The sequence below is a fragment of the Nyctereutes procyonoides genome, unplaced genomic scaffold, assembly GCF_905146905.1.
Source record: "Nyctereutes procyonoides isolate TBG_1078 unplaced genomic scaffold, NYPRO_anot_genome, whole genome shotgun sequence".
Taxonomy (NCBI): Eukaryota; Metazoa; Chordata; class Mammalia; order Carnivora; family Canidae; genus Nyctereutes; species Nyctereutes procyonoides.
This window is the reverse complement of record NW_026575142.1, coordinates 47,369,792-47,388,084: the sequence shown is the minus strand read 5'-3', so window position 1 is coordinate 47,388,084 and position 18,293 is coordinate 47,369,792. Positions and strand designations below refer to the sequence as shown.

At 39.7% G+C, this 18,293-nt stretch overlaps 1 protein-coding gene across 1 annotated transcript in view; it reads left to right on the top strand.

Moving 5' to 3' along the window:
• MCF2L2 (MCF.2 cell line derived transforming sequence-like 2) overlaps positions 1-18,293 on the top strand; it is a 237,482-nt gene that overhangs the window by 103,229 nt on the left and 115,960 nt on the right. Inside the window, exons 8-11 of the mRNA XM_055307990.1 lie at positions 7,046-7,170; positions 8,536-8,650; positions 9,128-9,247; positions 16,211-16,402. Of these exons, the coding sequence (XP_055163965.1) occupies positions 7,046-7,170; positions 8,536-8,650; positions 9,128-9,247; positions 16,211-16,402 (552 nt within the window). The remainder of the gene's footprint in view (positions 1-7,045; positions 7,171-8,535; positions 8,651-9,127; positions 9,248-16,210; positions 16,403-18,293) is intronic.

Sequence of the window (18,293 nt, the reverse complement as noted above, 5' to 3'; positions counted from 1 at the left end):
CTTCTCCAGTGACTTGGCAGCGAATGATCATCCTAAACCTTCTAGATAGGCAGTCTGTGAAGAGAAAAAAGCCTCTTGAGACTGGTTGGTGAATGTAAAAGGATTGTAATTAAGACCTGTGAGAAGCAGCCCCATAAAGGGAAGCTCATTCCACCTTTGTGCTCATAAGATAGGTGTTTGAGCATCGTTTCAAAGGCAGCACTCCTATGATCTGCTGAGGGCAGAGCAAGATATAATGGATAAAACTGCAGTGAGGGAAGGAAGGATGGGAGTTGGCTTTGGAGGCATAGATTTTCCTGAGGCTGTTGTGAAGTTTTGGGGCAAACTAATAAGCTGACATGTTGCTTCACTCTCTCAGGGATGTGTCTTTTTATTTGGGGAGTAATTTGAGAAAGAAGACATGGAAGGTGCTCTGAACTGAGTTTAAGGAGAGGCACCTATTAACTTCATAAAAGCATGTCAGAACCTGCTAAGAACGGAGGTTGGCAGATTCTTTTAGACCATGCAGTAAAGGGAAGGCTTCCTGGGGCTTGCAGGACGGGCGTCAGCTCTTTTCTGCCTCCAGAAGTACATGCACCAAATCCATTATTTCACAGAAGATGAGAACTCCATAGGGCAGCAAACGGAGGATTAGAAGGTTGAGACATCTTAGTGTTACATGTATATTGCTGCATGGAGCTTGGCAAGAGCTGACCTCTTTTATCTGTGGCCCAAAATTTACAAAAATATTTTGCTAGGTGGGTGATTTGTTTATTTAGTCAACATTTATTGACCACCTACCACTACATGCCAGGAGAACAAATGAAAAGAATGTAAACTTGAGGAACACATAGTTGAGTTAGGGGAGTCTCAGAGTCTAGTAGTTAAGGCAAATTAATTCTTCCATATATCAAGGAACACTGTTAAATTCTCTTTTTAAGGAGCTTGATATCCAAAAAGAGTTCAAAATGTACTTTTTACATTACTCTGAATAATTAAAAGATCTGTTTTGAAACTGGGAAAACTGAAAGCATCCTAGAAATTATCCCTAGAAATGTTTCTGACGAGCTTGACAAACACACACAACTTAGCACACCTGTCTTGTTCCCGTGTATGCTTTTTCCACATGGATGGAAACTCAGAGCATCTAAGTTCCGAAGATGTGCATGCAGGTGTCCCAGGCTCTTCTGCATATGGATTGTTCTCCAATGAGAGCTTCCATTTCCTGAGGTAAAGTAACTTGGACAGGCTATAGGCCATGTCTCACTTTACGAACAGTATGGTGACACATACCCTGCTGCCACTAGGACCCTGTCTGTACAGAGAGGAAATTCACTGAAGTTCCTATGGACTTCTATAGATTTTCCCAGAAGCAGGTTCCCTGAAATCCTCTTCTAGCCTGAGCGCTGACAGTAAAACAATTCAATACCCAAAATGATTAAGGATATTTTCTCTTTGTGGGAACAAAAACCTGCTTAAGCTTTTTGGGCCATATGACAACTGGATACCTACATGGAAAAGAAGGAAATATTGGATGTTTATATTGCATCATATACAAAATTAACTCAGAATTGATCAAGGGACTAAATGTAAGTTCTAAAATTATAAAACTCTTAGGAGAAAATATGGATGTAAATTCTCATGACCTTACATTAGGGAATGGTTTCTTATGTGTAATACCAAAAGCACAGACACCTAAAGAAAATAAATTGGACATCATCAAAATTGAGAACTTTTGTGTTTCAAAGAACCCTATCAAGAAGGTGAAAAGACAACCTGTAGAATGGAAGAAAATATCTATAAATCATGTGTTTGATGAGGGTTTAGTATCCAGAATATATAAACAATTCTTAAATTCAACATTTATAAAAAGACAAATAACCCAACTGAAAAATGGGCAAAGGATTGAACAGACATGTCTTCACAGAAGATATATAAGTGGTTATTAAGTACATGAAGACATGTACAACATAATTCATCATTAGGGAAATACAAATCAAAACCACAGTGATATATCCACTAGAGTGGCTCTAATTAGAAAGGTGGACAATAACAAGTATTGGTGAGGATGTGAGGAAATTGGAACCCTCATACATCACTTTTGGGAACATAGACTGGTAGGTCCTCAAAAAGTTAAAAATAGTTACCAGAAATTCTCCTTATATGTGTATGCAAAAGAGATTTGAAAACATGTTTCATATTAAAAGTTACACATAAATGTTTGTGGCAGTGTTATTCATAACACCCAAAAAGTGAAAACAACCCACATGTCCATTAACTGATGAACAGATAAACAAAATGTGGTATATCCACACAATGGAATATTACTCAGCCATGGAAAGGAAATACTGATTGATACATACTGTAATATGTATAAACTTTGAAATAAGTATGCAAAGTGAAAGAAGCTGACATGAAAAACCATATATTGTGTGGTTCCACTTACATGAGATGTTAGAATAGGTAAATCTGAAGAAAAAGTGGGTAGATTAGTGGTTGGCAGGGGCAGAGAAGAGGGAGAAATGGAGAGTAACTGATAATAGGTATGGGATTTGTTTTTGACTGATGAAAATGTTCTAGGGGAGAAAAACATAAAATCATATGCATTAAAAAGGTGAATTTTGTAGTATGAACTATGAATGATATCTCAATTTTTTATTTTATTTTTTATTTTTTTAAAAGATTGTATTTATTTATTCATGACAGAAGAGATATATAGAGAGAGGCAGAGACACAGGGAGAGAAGCAGGCTCCATGCAGGGAGCCTGACACAGGACTCCATCCTGGGTCTCCAGGATCACACCCCAGGCTGAAGGTGGCGCCAAACTGCTGGGCCACCGGGGCTGCCCAATATTTCAATTAAAAAAAAAAAAAAGACTTTTGGGCCTAACACAACAATAAAATAACCATGAACCCTATAGAGATATGTGCTTTTCTGACTGTTTATGATGGCCCTGCAGACTTTCTTAGAAAAACAGCTCTTCCTTTTGCCTAATTCTATGCTGGTTTTGGAAGCAGTTTACAGAGGCAGGCAGTCTCCCCCTTGAGTCCCAAAGGAGGTGATTCTCACCTCTTTGACAGTCTTAGGCCAGAAATTCCAGGGTCTTGGCCTTTGGCTCTCAGATGCTTAAGTCAACTGAGATACTTTACCATGTGTTCGTTTAAATAGTGTAAGACTCTCATATTTTATTGTTGTTAAAATAAGAAATTTAACAGAACCAAAGGCTTTTTCTCATCATGCAGAAGCAAAGTGCCAGTGGTCCTTTGATTATGTGATAAAGCACTCTTCTACAAATATGAATTTTGTTTAGTATTCAGTATTTGTTTCACTCAGTAGTTACTCAATTTTGTATTCAGAGATGACAATTCTATCAGTATTTTCAGGGTTACAAATAATCAAGAAGGTAATCAGAATTATAAGTTATTATTTGTAGGCCCTAGAAATAATTTTATAGTCTGAGGCGTTTTTGTTTTAACTCTACTTGCAGGGAATATAAGTTAGGAATGGATAGACATAAAGGTCTTGATTTGGCTCAGAAAGACAAAATTGGTATTCTTATGAATGCTTTCAGTGTTAATACCTTAACAAATCAGCATTTTGCACTAATTTTATACCACATGAAGCATGAAGAGCTAACTTGTAGTGGCAGAAGTGGAATAAGTAATAAAAGCGAAGTAAGAGTCTAAAACATTAGTCATTCATATAATCTCTAGGCTTTGATTCATCCTTTAACTTCCTACCCCACCTCCACCCCTCAGCCTATGACATAGCTGAACACAGCACTTGGCATGGATAGTAGTGCTTTATAAATGTTTTGAGTGAGTGAATGAAGAATGAATGAATGAATGTCTACATTCATCTTACCACTGTCGTAGGAAAGAATTCCACCCAGAAATTTAAATTCTCTTGAGCCTGAACCAATCTGCTTGCCCTATTAAGTGGGTCTTCTGAACCAACTGCTTGTTTCCATAATAATGGAACTGTAATGATGAGTACATGTGGGGACAGCCATCCCAGTTGTTAAATATTTATGTTCTTTGAGTGCCTGACTTTACCCCCCTGGCCCATTTCTTAGGACCCATGAAACCTCCTCATGATTCTGGCCACTAAAGGGCTTAACACATGGAGCACAGCTGGCCTCAGGACTGCTTTGGCACTGACATCTGTGCTGATTGGTCAGTGCCTGCTCTAAACAGTTATTAAATATTCTGAATTGTTACTACTATGGACAAGGGCAAACTCCATTTTTGGCCTGGGCAACTTATCTTTTCACTTTCCAAGTACCATAGTTCCTCGATCTTTCCCTGGGTGTTTATGGCAGATTTTTGTAACCCTGCTGAAGCTGACCATATATTGCCTAGTCCCAAAGCAGTAACCAAGTATGAATTTTCCTTGTATGTGTTTGGTAGAAGGGGATACACAGTGAATGACATCACTTACTCAGATCCACCCTTCCTCACACATTTCCTCATACTCTGCAGTTCTTTTAGTATATCTCTCTCCTGAGCTTCCCTTTCTTCTTTTTTTTTCTTGTCACTTAGTTTTTATTTTTTTGTAATATATATATGTATATTTGGTAATATATATATGCATAAAATATCTATCTATATATATGTTTTTTTTATTGAAGTTTGATTTGCCAACATATAGTATAATACCCAGTGCTCATCCCCCTTCTAAAAGTCTTCTTCTCTGGCCCCTCCAGCCTTCCTCCTAACTTTATATCATACACACACTAAATATATATAAAATCTAATAATGGTAATGCCAGAGTCCTGCTGGAATGCTGGAATCTCAAGGACATTTAAGAAACTGAGTGAGAAAATCCAAGACCCTTTTTAGAATGTAGGAAGAGTGCAAGGTGAGAGTACTTGCTAATGAATGCTTCAGCCCTACCACCCATCATATCTTATTTGTTCTTAGTCATCTGCAACCTAATTTCTTTTAGACTATTATTAATTCATCTAACCTACAAATATTTAATGAGAATTGGTGAGATAAGCAGAAATAAAGGTTGCTACCTGAGAGTGGAAAGAAAGGGATGTGTCTAGTTCCCAGGCAAGAGTACCAACAAGAGGCTGACTTGGGGCATTACCTGGAGTAGACAGAGCCACAAGGGGTGTCCAGAGAATGTGGGCCAGATCAGAGAAGTCAAATTTATCAACCACCAAATCCAGGGAAAGTTTGAGGCTGGGTGTGGACAGCAAAAGCCTGCAAGGAGATAGATGAATACTAGAGCGAAACAGGAGATAAGGAGCAAAGGTATCAGTGTGAGTGGGCCAGTACTTGCGTGTGAACAAGGTGGAGAAATATAAAACTCCTCCCAGAGGGAATGAACTCGATACTGTGTGAAGGCTGAGGTGGCCAGGCCTGGAGGAGAGATTCACAGTTCATGTGCATAGAGGATATTGTTTTAGAACTATGGGTCTATTCTAATGCTCAGGACATACTAACCAGCATCCTGTGTGACCCACGCACCAAACCCCCCAACTCCCAGGAGCAGAATTTCCTGCCAAGCTCCACCCCTTTGGCTTGCTTTGTGGTTAACTCTCAGCATTGAGAGAGATGACTTGTGCGGTGTCATTAGAAGATTTGAGCTGTTGGATTTGGCAGGATATAACCTGACATCTTCTTAAAGCCCCACATCCCATGTAAAAGGGGCAAAACAGAGTTGCCTTGGAAGTATGACTTTTTCCATGTCAAACTGAAGTTGTTGGCCATTTCCACTAAACTTCAATAATTGAACAAGGTCCACATTTTGTGGGCAGATAGGAGAGGCAGGTGTCAACTGAGACTAGATGAAGTTTTTTTCCTAGTCAACTAGCAACTATTACATTATTATTATTATATGTGAGTGTCTAGCACTTACTATTCAGTATCTGTCACTTTCTTGCTTCTGGTCACTGCCTTGGATTAGAGCCAGATTTTATTAATATGTTAATAAACTTAAAATTATTAATTAATAAATTAAAATAAATAATTAAGTCATAATTAAAAATTATTGAGATTTATTACTTTTGCTTTAAATATATAACAGCAGCTTGAGATACACAGTTGTTGCTTTGGAGAGGAAAGGTTGATGGGCAGGGGACAGGGGACAAAAGAACTTACTTTTTCCAATATGTATCCTTTTGTATATTTTGGATTTTGTATCATGTATAAGTATCACCTGTTAAAAATAAGTTAATAATCATATGATCCAGTAATAGCACTTCTGGGCATTTACCCAAAGAAAACAAAAACACTAATTCAAAAAGATATATGCACGCTTATGTTTATTGCAGCATTATTTACAATAGCCTAATTATGGAAGCAGCCCAAGTGTCCATTGATAGACGAATGGATAAAGAAGACGTGGTGTGGGGCTCCTGGCTGGCTCAGTCGATTAAATATCTGTCTTCAACTTGGGTTATGATCCCAGGAGTCTGCTTTTCCCTAAACTTTTTCTACCTCTTCCCCAGCTTGTGTATGCTCTCTCTCTCTCTCTCAAATAAATGAATAATTAAAAAAAAAACTTAAAAAGGAAGATATGGTGTATATATATAATGAAATATTAATCAGCCATAAAAAGGAACAGCATGGATGGATCTATAGGGTATAATGCTAAGAGAAATAAGTCAGTCAGAGAAAGACAAGAACCATTTGATTTCACTTATGTGTGGAACTTAAGAAACAGAAAAAAGAAAAAAAGAGACAAACCAAAAAACAAACTCTTAACTACAGAGAACAAACAGATAGCTAACAGAGGGGAAGTGGATGGGAGATGGGAGAAATAGGTGATGGGGATTAAAAGTACATTTATCATCATGAGCACTGAGTAATATATAGAACTGTTGAATCACTATATTGTACAGTTGAAACTAATATAACATTTTATGTAAACTACAGTGGAATTAAAATAAAAAACAAAAATATAGTTAATTAATTTTTAAAAGCTGCAACTCAACTTCTTTAGCATTTAATTTCCTAAATGAAAGATATACTTCATATGCCATTCTCCTCAATCTACCAAGAATTTGCTTCTTTAAATTTCTTCTAAGACAAACTATGTTTTCCTTTCTCTAGGATGAGCTGAAATTACTTGGAAAGCAAGGGACCACATTGCTATCGTGTATTCAAGAACCAGCAACCAAAAGTCCCACCAGCAAACTCAATCCCAATGAAATAGAGAATGTAGCTACCATTGAAAGGTGAGTAAGAGAGAAGAGAATATGTAGAACTCCATGATCTGAAATAACCAAGAACAATTGGTACAACTACTACAGGGTTTTAGTGGAGTCAAGAAAGAATAATATTTGAGTAGTTATCTCAAGGGACACTTGCACCCCAATGTTTATGGCAGCCATGTTCACAACAGCCAAACTAGGGAAAGAGACCAGATGTCCATTGACAGATGAATGGCTAGAGAAGATGTGGTATATATAACAATGGACTACTACTCAGCCATCAAAAGAAATGAAATCTTGCCATTTGTAACAATGCCAATCGGATTAGAGGATATTATGCTAAGTGAAATAAGCCAATCAGAGAAAGACAACTATTATATCATTTCACTCATATGTGGAATTTAAGGAACAAAACAGAGGATCGTAGGGGAAGGGAAGGAAAAGTAAAATAAGCTGAAATTGTAGAGGGAGACAAACCACAAGAACTCTTAATCATAGGAAACAAAGTGAGGGTCACTGGAGGGGGTAGGGGTGGGGGGATGGGGTAACTGGGTGATGGACATTAAGGAGGGCACATGATGTAATGAGCACTGGGTATTATATAAGACTGATGCATGGGCAGCCTGGGTGGCTCAGTGGTTTAGCGCCGCCTTCAGCCCAGGGTGTGATCCTGGAGACCTGGGATTGAGTCCCACGTCGGGCTCCCTGCATGGAGCCTGCTTCTCCCTCTGCCTGTGTCTCTGCCCCTGTCTCTCGCGCACGTGAATAAATAAATAAAATCTTAAAATAAAAAAAGACTGATGCATCACTGAACTTTACCTCTGAAACTAATAATACACTATATGTTAATTAATTGAATTTAAATAAAAATAAGTTAATAAAAAAGTTAAAAATAGAATAAAAAAAAGAATAGTATTTGAGACAACAAAAGCAAAAAGATGGTATCTGTCTACAGAGATGTTTTTATGAAAATGCTTTTCCTTCCTTTTGTGCCATACTCTAACCCCAGGATTTCAAAAGATACATAAAAGTATGTATTTATCTTTATTTCCAAATAACAGTTTGGTTGAGTGCTATGCTTTACACACCTGTCATCTCAGGTAGAAAACGAAAGGCACAAAGGTAAGGTTGCCTGGTGGCACATTTCAGAGCATGGCAGCTATATCCAAAGTGAAGTTTCTGCCTAGTACAGAGGGTGTCCTGATTAAAAGATGGAAAATGTAGGAGCTGAACTGTGAGAAAGTCATTGGTGACAGAGACTTGTGTAAAAAGGAGATTCACACAGTTCATAACACTGACTGGAAACATAGGGGTTGTCTACGTAAGCCTACATGCACTCCTATGGAAATAAACACTAACCACAATGTAATTTTCTTTCTTTCTTGACAGGTTATTACTTCAGTTGGATGAGACAGAAAAAGCCTTTAATCAGTTTTGGTCTGAGCATCACTCAAAGCTTAACCAATGCCTACAACTACAACACTTTGAGCACAATTTTTGTGAGGTGTTATTTCTTATTGAATAGAGCTTCCTTTCATGGTTCAGTGACTTCTGGTTCTCTCTTCCCCCTTGAATTCTAGATATTGAGTGTCCCTCTTCTCCCTAATCCGGCTCCCTCCTTATACCCTTGTTTCCTCATTGATCATCCTCTTTTTCCTTTTTCAGTGGGGTAGCAGTGTTCTAGAATCCCATTTCCTGTTGGCACACATGATATTTCTTGCCTGGTTTCTCTTCCTTTTTGATTGATAATCTGTGAATGTAGCTTTACCGTTTCATCTCTGTGTGTCTCAGCACCATACTCCCCTCTCTACCCCTGCCCTGAGCTTACTATAAAAGCTTATGAGCTGTAAAGAAAAGTGTATATATAGATACATAAAAGTCCTGAATCCTTTTTGGATTTTCAAGTTTTCTTAGAGGATACAAACCTATCTCCAGAGAGGTGCTCGTGGCTTATTTCTGGATGTTTTAATGTGTCTTATAGGTTAAGCTTGCCCTGGACAATTTGTTGGCAGAGCAAGTGGAGTTTACAGACATTGGAGACAGTGTGATTCGTGTGGAGCAAATACTTAAGGAACACAGAAAACTGGAAGAAAAAGGCCAGGTTTGTTTCTTGGTTTTTATAGACTGGGAAGGAAGTTGCTGTGTATAGTGACAGATCATGCCACTCCTTGTTGGAAGGCGGCTGACGGACACAACCATGCCCAAATCCTGCCTTTTCAGTCTTCGCTGTCACCCCAGCTGGGGTGAAGTTTCCAGTAGACTTGCCGTCTGGTACAAAAGCAGCAGGAGAAAAGGTCACAGTGGACACATCATCTACCAGCAGGATATGGGGGTGGGAGTTGGTGGTAAGGAGAGGAAATGTGAAAAGGGGAAACCAGAAAAAATACGGGCTAATTTTATGACAAGCAGAATGGTTAAAAGGGGTAAATGGGTCAACATTAGTTCTGCTGCACCACACAGTTGGTGAAGCTTTCTCCTTTCTCATGCCCCAAGAGTTTTCAGAAACAAACCTGCAAAAGAATATGTGTTTCACAACTTTTATAACAGAATGAGACAGTTTATCAGATCTGCACGCCAGTCATTCTATTTTAAGTCCTTACAAATTTGGGTTATTACAATTTAAGAAAGCTGAGTCCTCTCTTTCTAGAGAAATTCCTTTTTGCTATTCTCAAATTAGATTCTCTGTATTTTTGTCTCTTGGGGACCAAGTCCTTAAGGATTAGCACTTCCTTTCTGAGCTTATCTATATGCATATTTCCCATGTGGTAATTTTGTAGTATTAGAGATTTGCTTCTCAAAGTGTGATCCTTTGACCAGTGTATAGATGTCACTTGAGTTAAGAGCTTGTTAAAAATATGGAATCTCAGACCCCCTCTCAGAATTAGAATCTGCGTTTTAATGAGATCCCTAGGTGATCGACATGTATATTACAGTTAGAGATATATCTCTCCCACACCCACCCAAAAGAGAAATAACAAATGTAAGCCAGGTTCACTGTGATCCTAAGATGTATCAGTTGTAGATTCTGAACTAGAGATGCGCCCAGACTCTCACTCAGGAATCCCATCCTTCCCTATGACCCTCCTTCTGTTACCAGTGATAATTTGACAACTAAACTTTTTAGTGCTGTAGGCATGAGTAATCAGAAACATTTATCAAACAATGAAAAAAACTGATTTACATGTTTCTGATGACTATGTGTCTCAGATTCTCTAAGACAGTACCAATTTTATGTAATTTTAGGTTTTTTTTCCCCAAGAGAAATCCTTATTAAATATAGATACTATGTATTTTCACTTATGTACATTCATGTATTAGGAAAAAAGCCTCATCAAGCCCAGTCCTTATTTTTTGGGTTTGAAAAGTATGGTCGTGGCATACATATGAATGAAAGTAGCTACTGACCTTCCAGGAAGGTGTTCATTCATTACCAGGTATTCCTTGTGCTACATTCTGTGGATATGGTGGCAAGCCAGACAGTTAAAACTCTGCTCTCATACAGTTTACATTCTACTGGACAAAGAGATGAGTAAAAAGTAATAAAATAACTAATAATAGCAGATAGCAACAAGAGGTATGAAGAAAATAACAGGGTATAAGAGAGACTGACTGAGGGTGCTACTTCAGCTCCGAGAAGGTGACCTTTGATCTGAGCTCTAGATAGCCATGAAAAGATTTGGGGAATAGCATACAAGGCAGAGAAGCTAAAAGTGTGAAACTCTTGAGGCAAGAATGAGGTTGGTGAGTTCAAGGAATGTGTCTGAAACATAATGAGCCAGGAAGGAACAAGGTGGGAGGGGTGGTAGTGAGGACTGGATTTTATTTTCAGTAAACCCTGTTGGAAGGAAGTCTGGGTTGGCTTTTAAATAGTGTGGCTGAGGGGCACCTAGGTGGTTCAGTTGATTGTCTAACTCTTAGTTTTGGCTCAGGTCATGATCTCAGGTTTGTGGGAATGAGCCCCATGTCAGGCTTTGCATTCAGCACAGAATCTGCTTGAGATTCTCTCTCTTCCTCTGCCCCTCCCCCCCACTAGCACATGTGTGTGCGCACTCTCTCTCTCTCTCTCTCTTTCAAATAAATGAATGAATCTTAAAAAAAAAAATTAAATAGTGTGGCTGGATCTGCATCCACTTTCTCTCTTCTGCCCACCTCCTTGGACTTGAGATCTTTGGTACATACTTTAAAGATTGCTGACCAGAGCTAGGGGGGAAACCTATGGTCAAGGGATACAGGAATGCTCTGTGAACCCATGGTTGATCTTTCATAGGCAAAGTACCTGAACCAGGCAGACTGACTCACAGCAGATGACCTGCAGAGCCCAGGCATATTAGTTTTACCCATCCTGTCCCTTTATTTATCCACCCTGTTTTTTATTTGTTTTCTAAAGGATGCAGTAGATATATTTCCCTGCCTTTAGATGAACCAAACAAACTATCCTATCATAAGCAGGACCCTTTTAATATGTTTTCTCTCAGATTTCTAAAAGGCAGTATTTCTTCAGATGATTTTAAAGACTTGGCCAATCTTTCCATTTGTCCTGTAAAGTGTTAAAGGATATCTGTTTAGAGTCCACCAAAACCTGCTTGGGTTTGTCCTTCAGTCAGCATTCAGGGGTCACCTTTCCTCCCAGCATAGCCACTCATTGATATCTGGGTTGTTGCCAACTTCCTTATTCTGTATAGTGATATCATCCTCATGGGTAACCTCTGAGTCACCTCACTAACCAAATTTCTGCATGCTAATTGAGCCTGTTTTTTTTTATCTTGTTCTGGTTTGATGGTCTAGCAATTTATTTATTTATTTATTTATTTATTTATTTATTTATTTATATTTTTATTTTTATTTTTATTTATATTTTTATTTTTATATATTTATTTAGAAAATCCCAAGCAGGCTCCACAACCTCAAGATCATGACCTGAGCTGAAATCAGGAATGGAATGCTCAACTGATTGAACCATCCAGGCAGCCCTAGTTTAACAATCTTTTGTTTTAACAATCTTCTCATTTCTAATTCTGAGAAATAGTGATGGTTTCAGCCCCCACTCTTATTCTTTCAAAGCAGACTTTGCTGTTGGGATTTGGCTGTAAGACATGCTAGCTAGCGCCCTTGGTGATGGGTCAGTAGAGAGCAGATAAGGAACAGGCAGAGGAACCAACCTGATTTTACTCTTGACCTCTCCCCACAAGCCCAGGAGCCAGCAGTTACAGCATATGTCCAAGAAGGCTTGGAACCCAGATCATTAACCTCCCAGGGATGTAATCTAGTAGGAGGGGCATGCCTTTTTTTTTTTAATGGAAAGTTTTAGACACACACAAAAAGTAGATCAACTAGTACAATGAACTTCCATGTGCATGCTCAGTTTCCACAACCATTAACTTTCTGCCTTTCTTGTTTCATCTGGCCTCACTTCCCCACATGTGCATTCCATTCCTATGCCATTATCTGTAGGTTCATTCTGGGTTCCTTGACACAGAGCATCACTCTTCCTCGTTTTCTTTCACAGTAGACACTTGCATCTTTCATCTGTCATAGCAGTAGATTCTGGGGAAAAATAAGCTGTTATTACAATAAATAAGGATTTCTGAATTACGTGTTGCAACTTGACTATCCAGCCTTCTGGAATTTTCAGCATCTGAAAGATGCCAGGCCGGCTTGTGATCCGAGCACCAGATTTCAGCCATTTCTTTCTCATTATTTCTCTTTGACTTTGGTGGTTTTGTCACCTGATTTTCTTCAGCAAAAGCTGAAGACTAAGAAGCTGCAATTTGAAGGTTTTACAGTAAAGTTCTTTGCAGGTGCCTGAAGGATTTGATAGTCATGGCTGTGCAGCCATCATTTATAGCACATGCAAGGAGGCCAAGGGGGCTGAAAGGTGACAAGACACAGGCTTTAGAGCCAGACAGAACTGGGTTCAAATCTCCACTTTAACAACTACCAGCTATGTGCCCTTAATCCAGTTTCTTAGCCTTTCTGAACACATCCCTTCATCTGTAAAACTGATATTAATTGTTCCCTACTTCCTGTGAAGATGAAATGAGGTAGAGATTTCATAAGGACTAGAGGGTAATAGTCAGAACCTGGAAGCTATTATTAGTACCCTGAATGAGTGATCAGTTGAGTGATCTTCCAGCCATCCAGTGTGGCTTCTGAGTTACTGCTCATCTCTTCTCCAACATCTCAGTGTTTTAAGAACAGTTCTGAAGGCTGAAATGCTGCATGCCAAGTGAAGGGCACTTGGGAAATACTCTGTGGTGAAGTTCCCTGGGCCCAGAAATGTTGTGCTATTCTTAATAAATTTGGCAGCCGGACTTAAAAAAAAAAAAAAAAAAAAAGAAGAAGTCAACAGGTTTCCTTGCCAAGTTTTCATGCTTCTATATTTGACTAAAGTCAGACAGGTTTGATCAACCAAATGAGGCCTCTTAGCTTAGGCAGAACAGATTCAGCTGTTTTTCTCTGTGTGTTGATCAGAACCAGATTCAGAAGCCAGAGTACATGAGTTTGAAGCTTGGCTCTTCCCTTTCCTACCTGGGTCATTTTTGCCTCTACTTCTCTTTTGTTGAACAGGGCCTATGTCAAATGGTTTGTTGCAAGGAGTAAAGGAAACAGTTTAAGCATTTGGAATGGTGCCTGGCATACAGAAAGCTCTCAGGGAATATTAACTGTTGTCATTAATGTCACAGAGGTAGTGGGACAAATTCCGTGCTACAGAATGTTTCTTAGGCTCAACCTGCAGTGACCAAGCAGGTCTAGTAAGTAACACAACAATCACATTCATTGTTGTTTCATTTTGCAGATATTTGTTGATGTCCTACTATGCCAAGTCTTATTCTAAGTTATGAGGACACAGCAGTGAGGAAAACAGTAAAACATCACTGCCTAAGGAATTAGCATTCTAACCTTTTCTCAGGGATAGCAACCCGTGTACCTGGCCTTTGCTGGGCAGCCTGAATGCACTGGGCATTTATCCCTGAGTTCTTTTAAAATAGCTACTGCTTGATTTGTGTCACTTTATTCCAATATCATTACTCAGTTTTGTTTTGCACAACAATCATTTATTCCTAAGTACCTAGCTTGTACCATGGACATTTTAAGTTGAGTAAGAGCTGGTGCATGCTCACAAGGGTCTGCTGCATGCATAGTGCAGGTGATAGATCAGCGATCACAATACAGCAAAGTACATGCTCTGATCACGAAAGGGCACAGAGCATTAAGGGAGCACAGAAAAGGAGCATCAAGGTAAAATGGTGGAGTTAGAGAAAGCTTCCTGGAAAGGATGCACTCTGAAGGGTGATGTAGAGTTAGCTCCAGGGGAGTGTAGGTGCATCAGGAGGAGGTGGATAGAGATGTGGGGGTGGGGGTGGCGAGGGAAAGATGGGGCTTTCTAGGCAGAGGGAGCAAGTAGAGAAGGAAAGCTGCCTGAATCTTTGGAAAGCTATGAACAGGTCATTAGTTGGGTTATAGCAGAGGATTGGGGTGAGGAAAGAGGAGAAGGAAGAGGCTCAGGTATGAGCCAGGTGATGAAACGCCCTCTGTGCATTGCTCAGAAGTTTGAGCTTTTCTTTTTCTTGTTTTTTTTTTCAAGATTTTATTTGTTTATTCATTAGAGACACAGAGATATAGGCAGAGGGAGAAGCAAGCTCTCTGCAAGAAGCCTGATGCGGGACTCTATCCCAGGACCCTGGGATCAGGACCCGAGCCAAAGGCAGACCCTCAACCACTGAGCCACCCAGGTGCCCCAGTTATATTAAATGTTTCTGCACTTCTTGGATGGCACTTTCTGAGTGAGCCTTCCTATACCCATCCCATTAAAATAGAAACTCCTCCACCAACACTCTCTACCTTCCTTTCCCTGTTTGATCTTTCTCCATAGTACTCATCACTAAGACATGATGTAATCTACACATCTAATTGTTTATTGCCTGGGTCTCCTATTAACATGTAAGCTTTATGAGGGCAGGGATTTCTGCTACTTTGTTTACCACCAAAATCCTAAGGACTTAGGACAGTATTTGGCACATGGGAGGTCCTCAGTAGCATGTGATGAGTGAATTAAAAACAGTTAAACATGGGGGTGCTTGGGTGGCTCAGTTGGTTAAGCATTCCGACTCTTGATTTTAGCTCAGGTCATGATCTCAGGGTGGTGAGTGAGCCCCTTGTTGGGCTCCATGATGGGCATGGATTCTCTTTCTCCCTCTCTTAAACAAACAAACAAAAAAACAATGAGACGTCCACTTGAGTGTCTGCCTTTGCCTCTGGAATTCCAGGATCAAGTCCTGTATTGGGCTCCTGCATGGAAGCCTGCTTCTCCTCCCTCTGCCTGTGTCTCTGCCTCTCTCTGTGTCTCTCATGAATAAATAAATAAAGTCTTTAAAAAAAAAAGGGGGGGGGGCGTAAGCATGGCACATGTGCTTAGAATAAAGCAAGCCATGCAGAAAGAGGTAGGAAATATGGTTGCTGGACAGATGAAATCAGAGCAGACTGGGATCCTGTGAATTGCAGGAAGGGGTTTAGATAAACATTTCTTAAGTCTCATGATCCCCCATAGAGTTGTTCAAACCAGATCTTACTGATTTCTCAAATTCAGCTGACTCCACTCTCTCCTCAGCGCCACATGTCTGATCCTTTTTACTTTTCCATTTAGTTGACAGCAGAATTCAGAGTCTCCAGTTCTGGTCAGTATAACACTTCATGCTCTTCTGGCAAAAACTTATCACAGTTGTCATAGTTGAATTACTGGTATTATTTGTTTGATTATCTGAGCTCTCCATTAGGCTGAAAATCATAGCTTGTTAACACTATATCCTCAGTGCCTAGCCCAAAACTCACTAGACACTTGAATGAGTGACTTGCTCTTCTTCAGAGTCCAGGTGACCCTAGACTAAGCTAGACTTCCTGGAGACCCTGGCCTGCCACAGAGTTTTCCCAGGTCCATGGTTATGACTCTCAGCCTGACATCCGACATCTCCCTAGGCTCCCTCCAGGTTTTGAGCATGCAGTAGACAAATGTCAGCCTTACCATTACCTGGCTTCTGATGCTTGGTTATGGATGTTCACTTCACAGGAGCCCTTGGAAAAGGCCCAGCTGCTTGCAATAATTGGGGACCAGCTCATCCAAAGCCACCACTATGCAATGGATTCCATCAGACCGAGATGTGTAGAGCTCAGGCACCTCTGTGATGACTTCATCAATGAAAATAAGAAAAAACATGACATTTTACAAAAGTCCTTGGAGCTGCATAGACAGCTGGACAAGGTGAGAACAGTGAAGCCATGACCATGATGTTTGCTAAATTTTCTATAAAATGGTCTTAATCATATTCATCATCCCTGCCCCCACAAAATTGCTGAGAGGATAACATACTTCATGTGAAATAGTGCTTGAGAGGCATTAAAAACACTGTGCAGATTCTAGGTCATAGAAGTATTGGAGGTCAAAAGTACCCCCACCATCCCACCATATCCCATTAGAATGAACAAATGTTCATTTTCCTTTATGTAGCCCTAGACTTAGAGTATGTTTTGACCTGGCCCTGTGGGACATTTCTTGATTCCCCTTTAGGCAGAGAACAAAGCACTATATTTGCAAAATGCTTCTCCATATATGTAGTCATCAGATTATGAATCCTTTTGGAGACACTTAAGTAATAATGACCATTATACATTTCTACCATTTATTGAGCACTTACTATGTTCCTACCAGAAACATAATTATATCATCTATTTAATCCTCAAGACAACTTAGGAGAAAGGTATTAATGACATTATTTTATGGAGACAGAAACTGATATTCAGCATTTGATACATGAGAACCAGTTTGCTATAATTGTAGACTCTCTAAGGTACCATTCTAGAGACTTAGATTCAGTAAGTCTAGGATAATGCCCAGGAATCAGTATTTTCACCAAGTTTCCAGGTGATTCTGGTACAGGTGGTACAGGGATGACGCTGAAAAACTGTGGGATAAGTGATTCCTCATGACTACACCTGTGGTAAAAATAGGGAATTGAAGATGAAGTCAGGACTGCCAAATTCCAAACCCCAGGCTCCCTAGACTAGACAGCAAAACTGTGCAGATGGCTCACAGGGAAGGGGGACAGCTTCTGGTGCCCTTCAGTGGTGATCTCTGAGACAGGTGCCTGGTCAGCAGGGGTATAACTTCTGGAGCCTTCCCTGTCAGCTATTTGCAGGCAGCATGTGGCTCATGGCCATGAGTCAGCATGCTCCAATCCTGTAGCTGTTTCTCTCTGATGGCTCGGGGCACACACCCAGGCTGTTTACATCATCCCAATGCCAAAAGGATTGTAATGTCAATGAAATACAACTGTTCCAGAAGCAAGTGGCTCAGGAGGGCCTGGTCCACAGACTGCTCTGTGTGTGAACTCTGCAGGGTCAGCTGCTGTTTTCCTCACTCCATTTCTACTCCAGAGTTAGTCTAATGTTAGTGTGTGGAGTTTATGTATGTGTGTGTGTGTGTGTATGTGTGTATGTGTCCCTGCTCTGACTCTCTGGAAGACCCCAACTTAATGTTTTCTATGAATCTAGACATGATGTTTCAAGAGAAAGTTTTCATAGTGTATGTCAAAGCATGATTTGCATTATTTTGAAAATCCAAAAATGTAGGAAGGAGGAGAAGGAAAAGAGTTACTTATGGACACCTACACATCCATTCCCCTCCTCATCCCCACATGGTGGTAATCATTAATGTTTAAATATCTTTATTATGTTTTGTTATTGTCAAAGTAGTACACATTTAGTATAAGGAATTTAAGGAAAAAATAAAAACAAATGTAAGTTGGCTATAATTTTCCCACTTAGAGATAACTACTTTGGAGTGCTTTGTTTTGCTCTTTTCCCCCTGGATAGTTATTTTACATAGCTCTTCAGGTCACACAGTAAATGGAAATACAGATATACTTGCACTAGCAGCTTCTTTCCACATAAATATTCAGGCAGCACAAGGGCCCCTATCTTTCTGTTTAATCTTTTAAAAATTGAAATGTTAGAATTCATCACCTATTTGACTTCATCCCAGCATTCTGGAAAATTTGAGTATTGCTGTCCTGAGTTACAAAGCTTTGCATTCTTGGATGCTTCCCTAGGAAGGACAAATGCCAGTAAATGCAAATGTGGACAGAGGAAAGTAG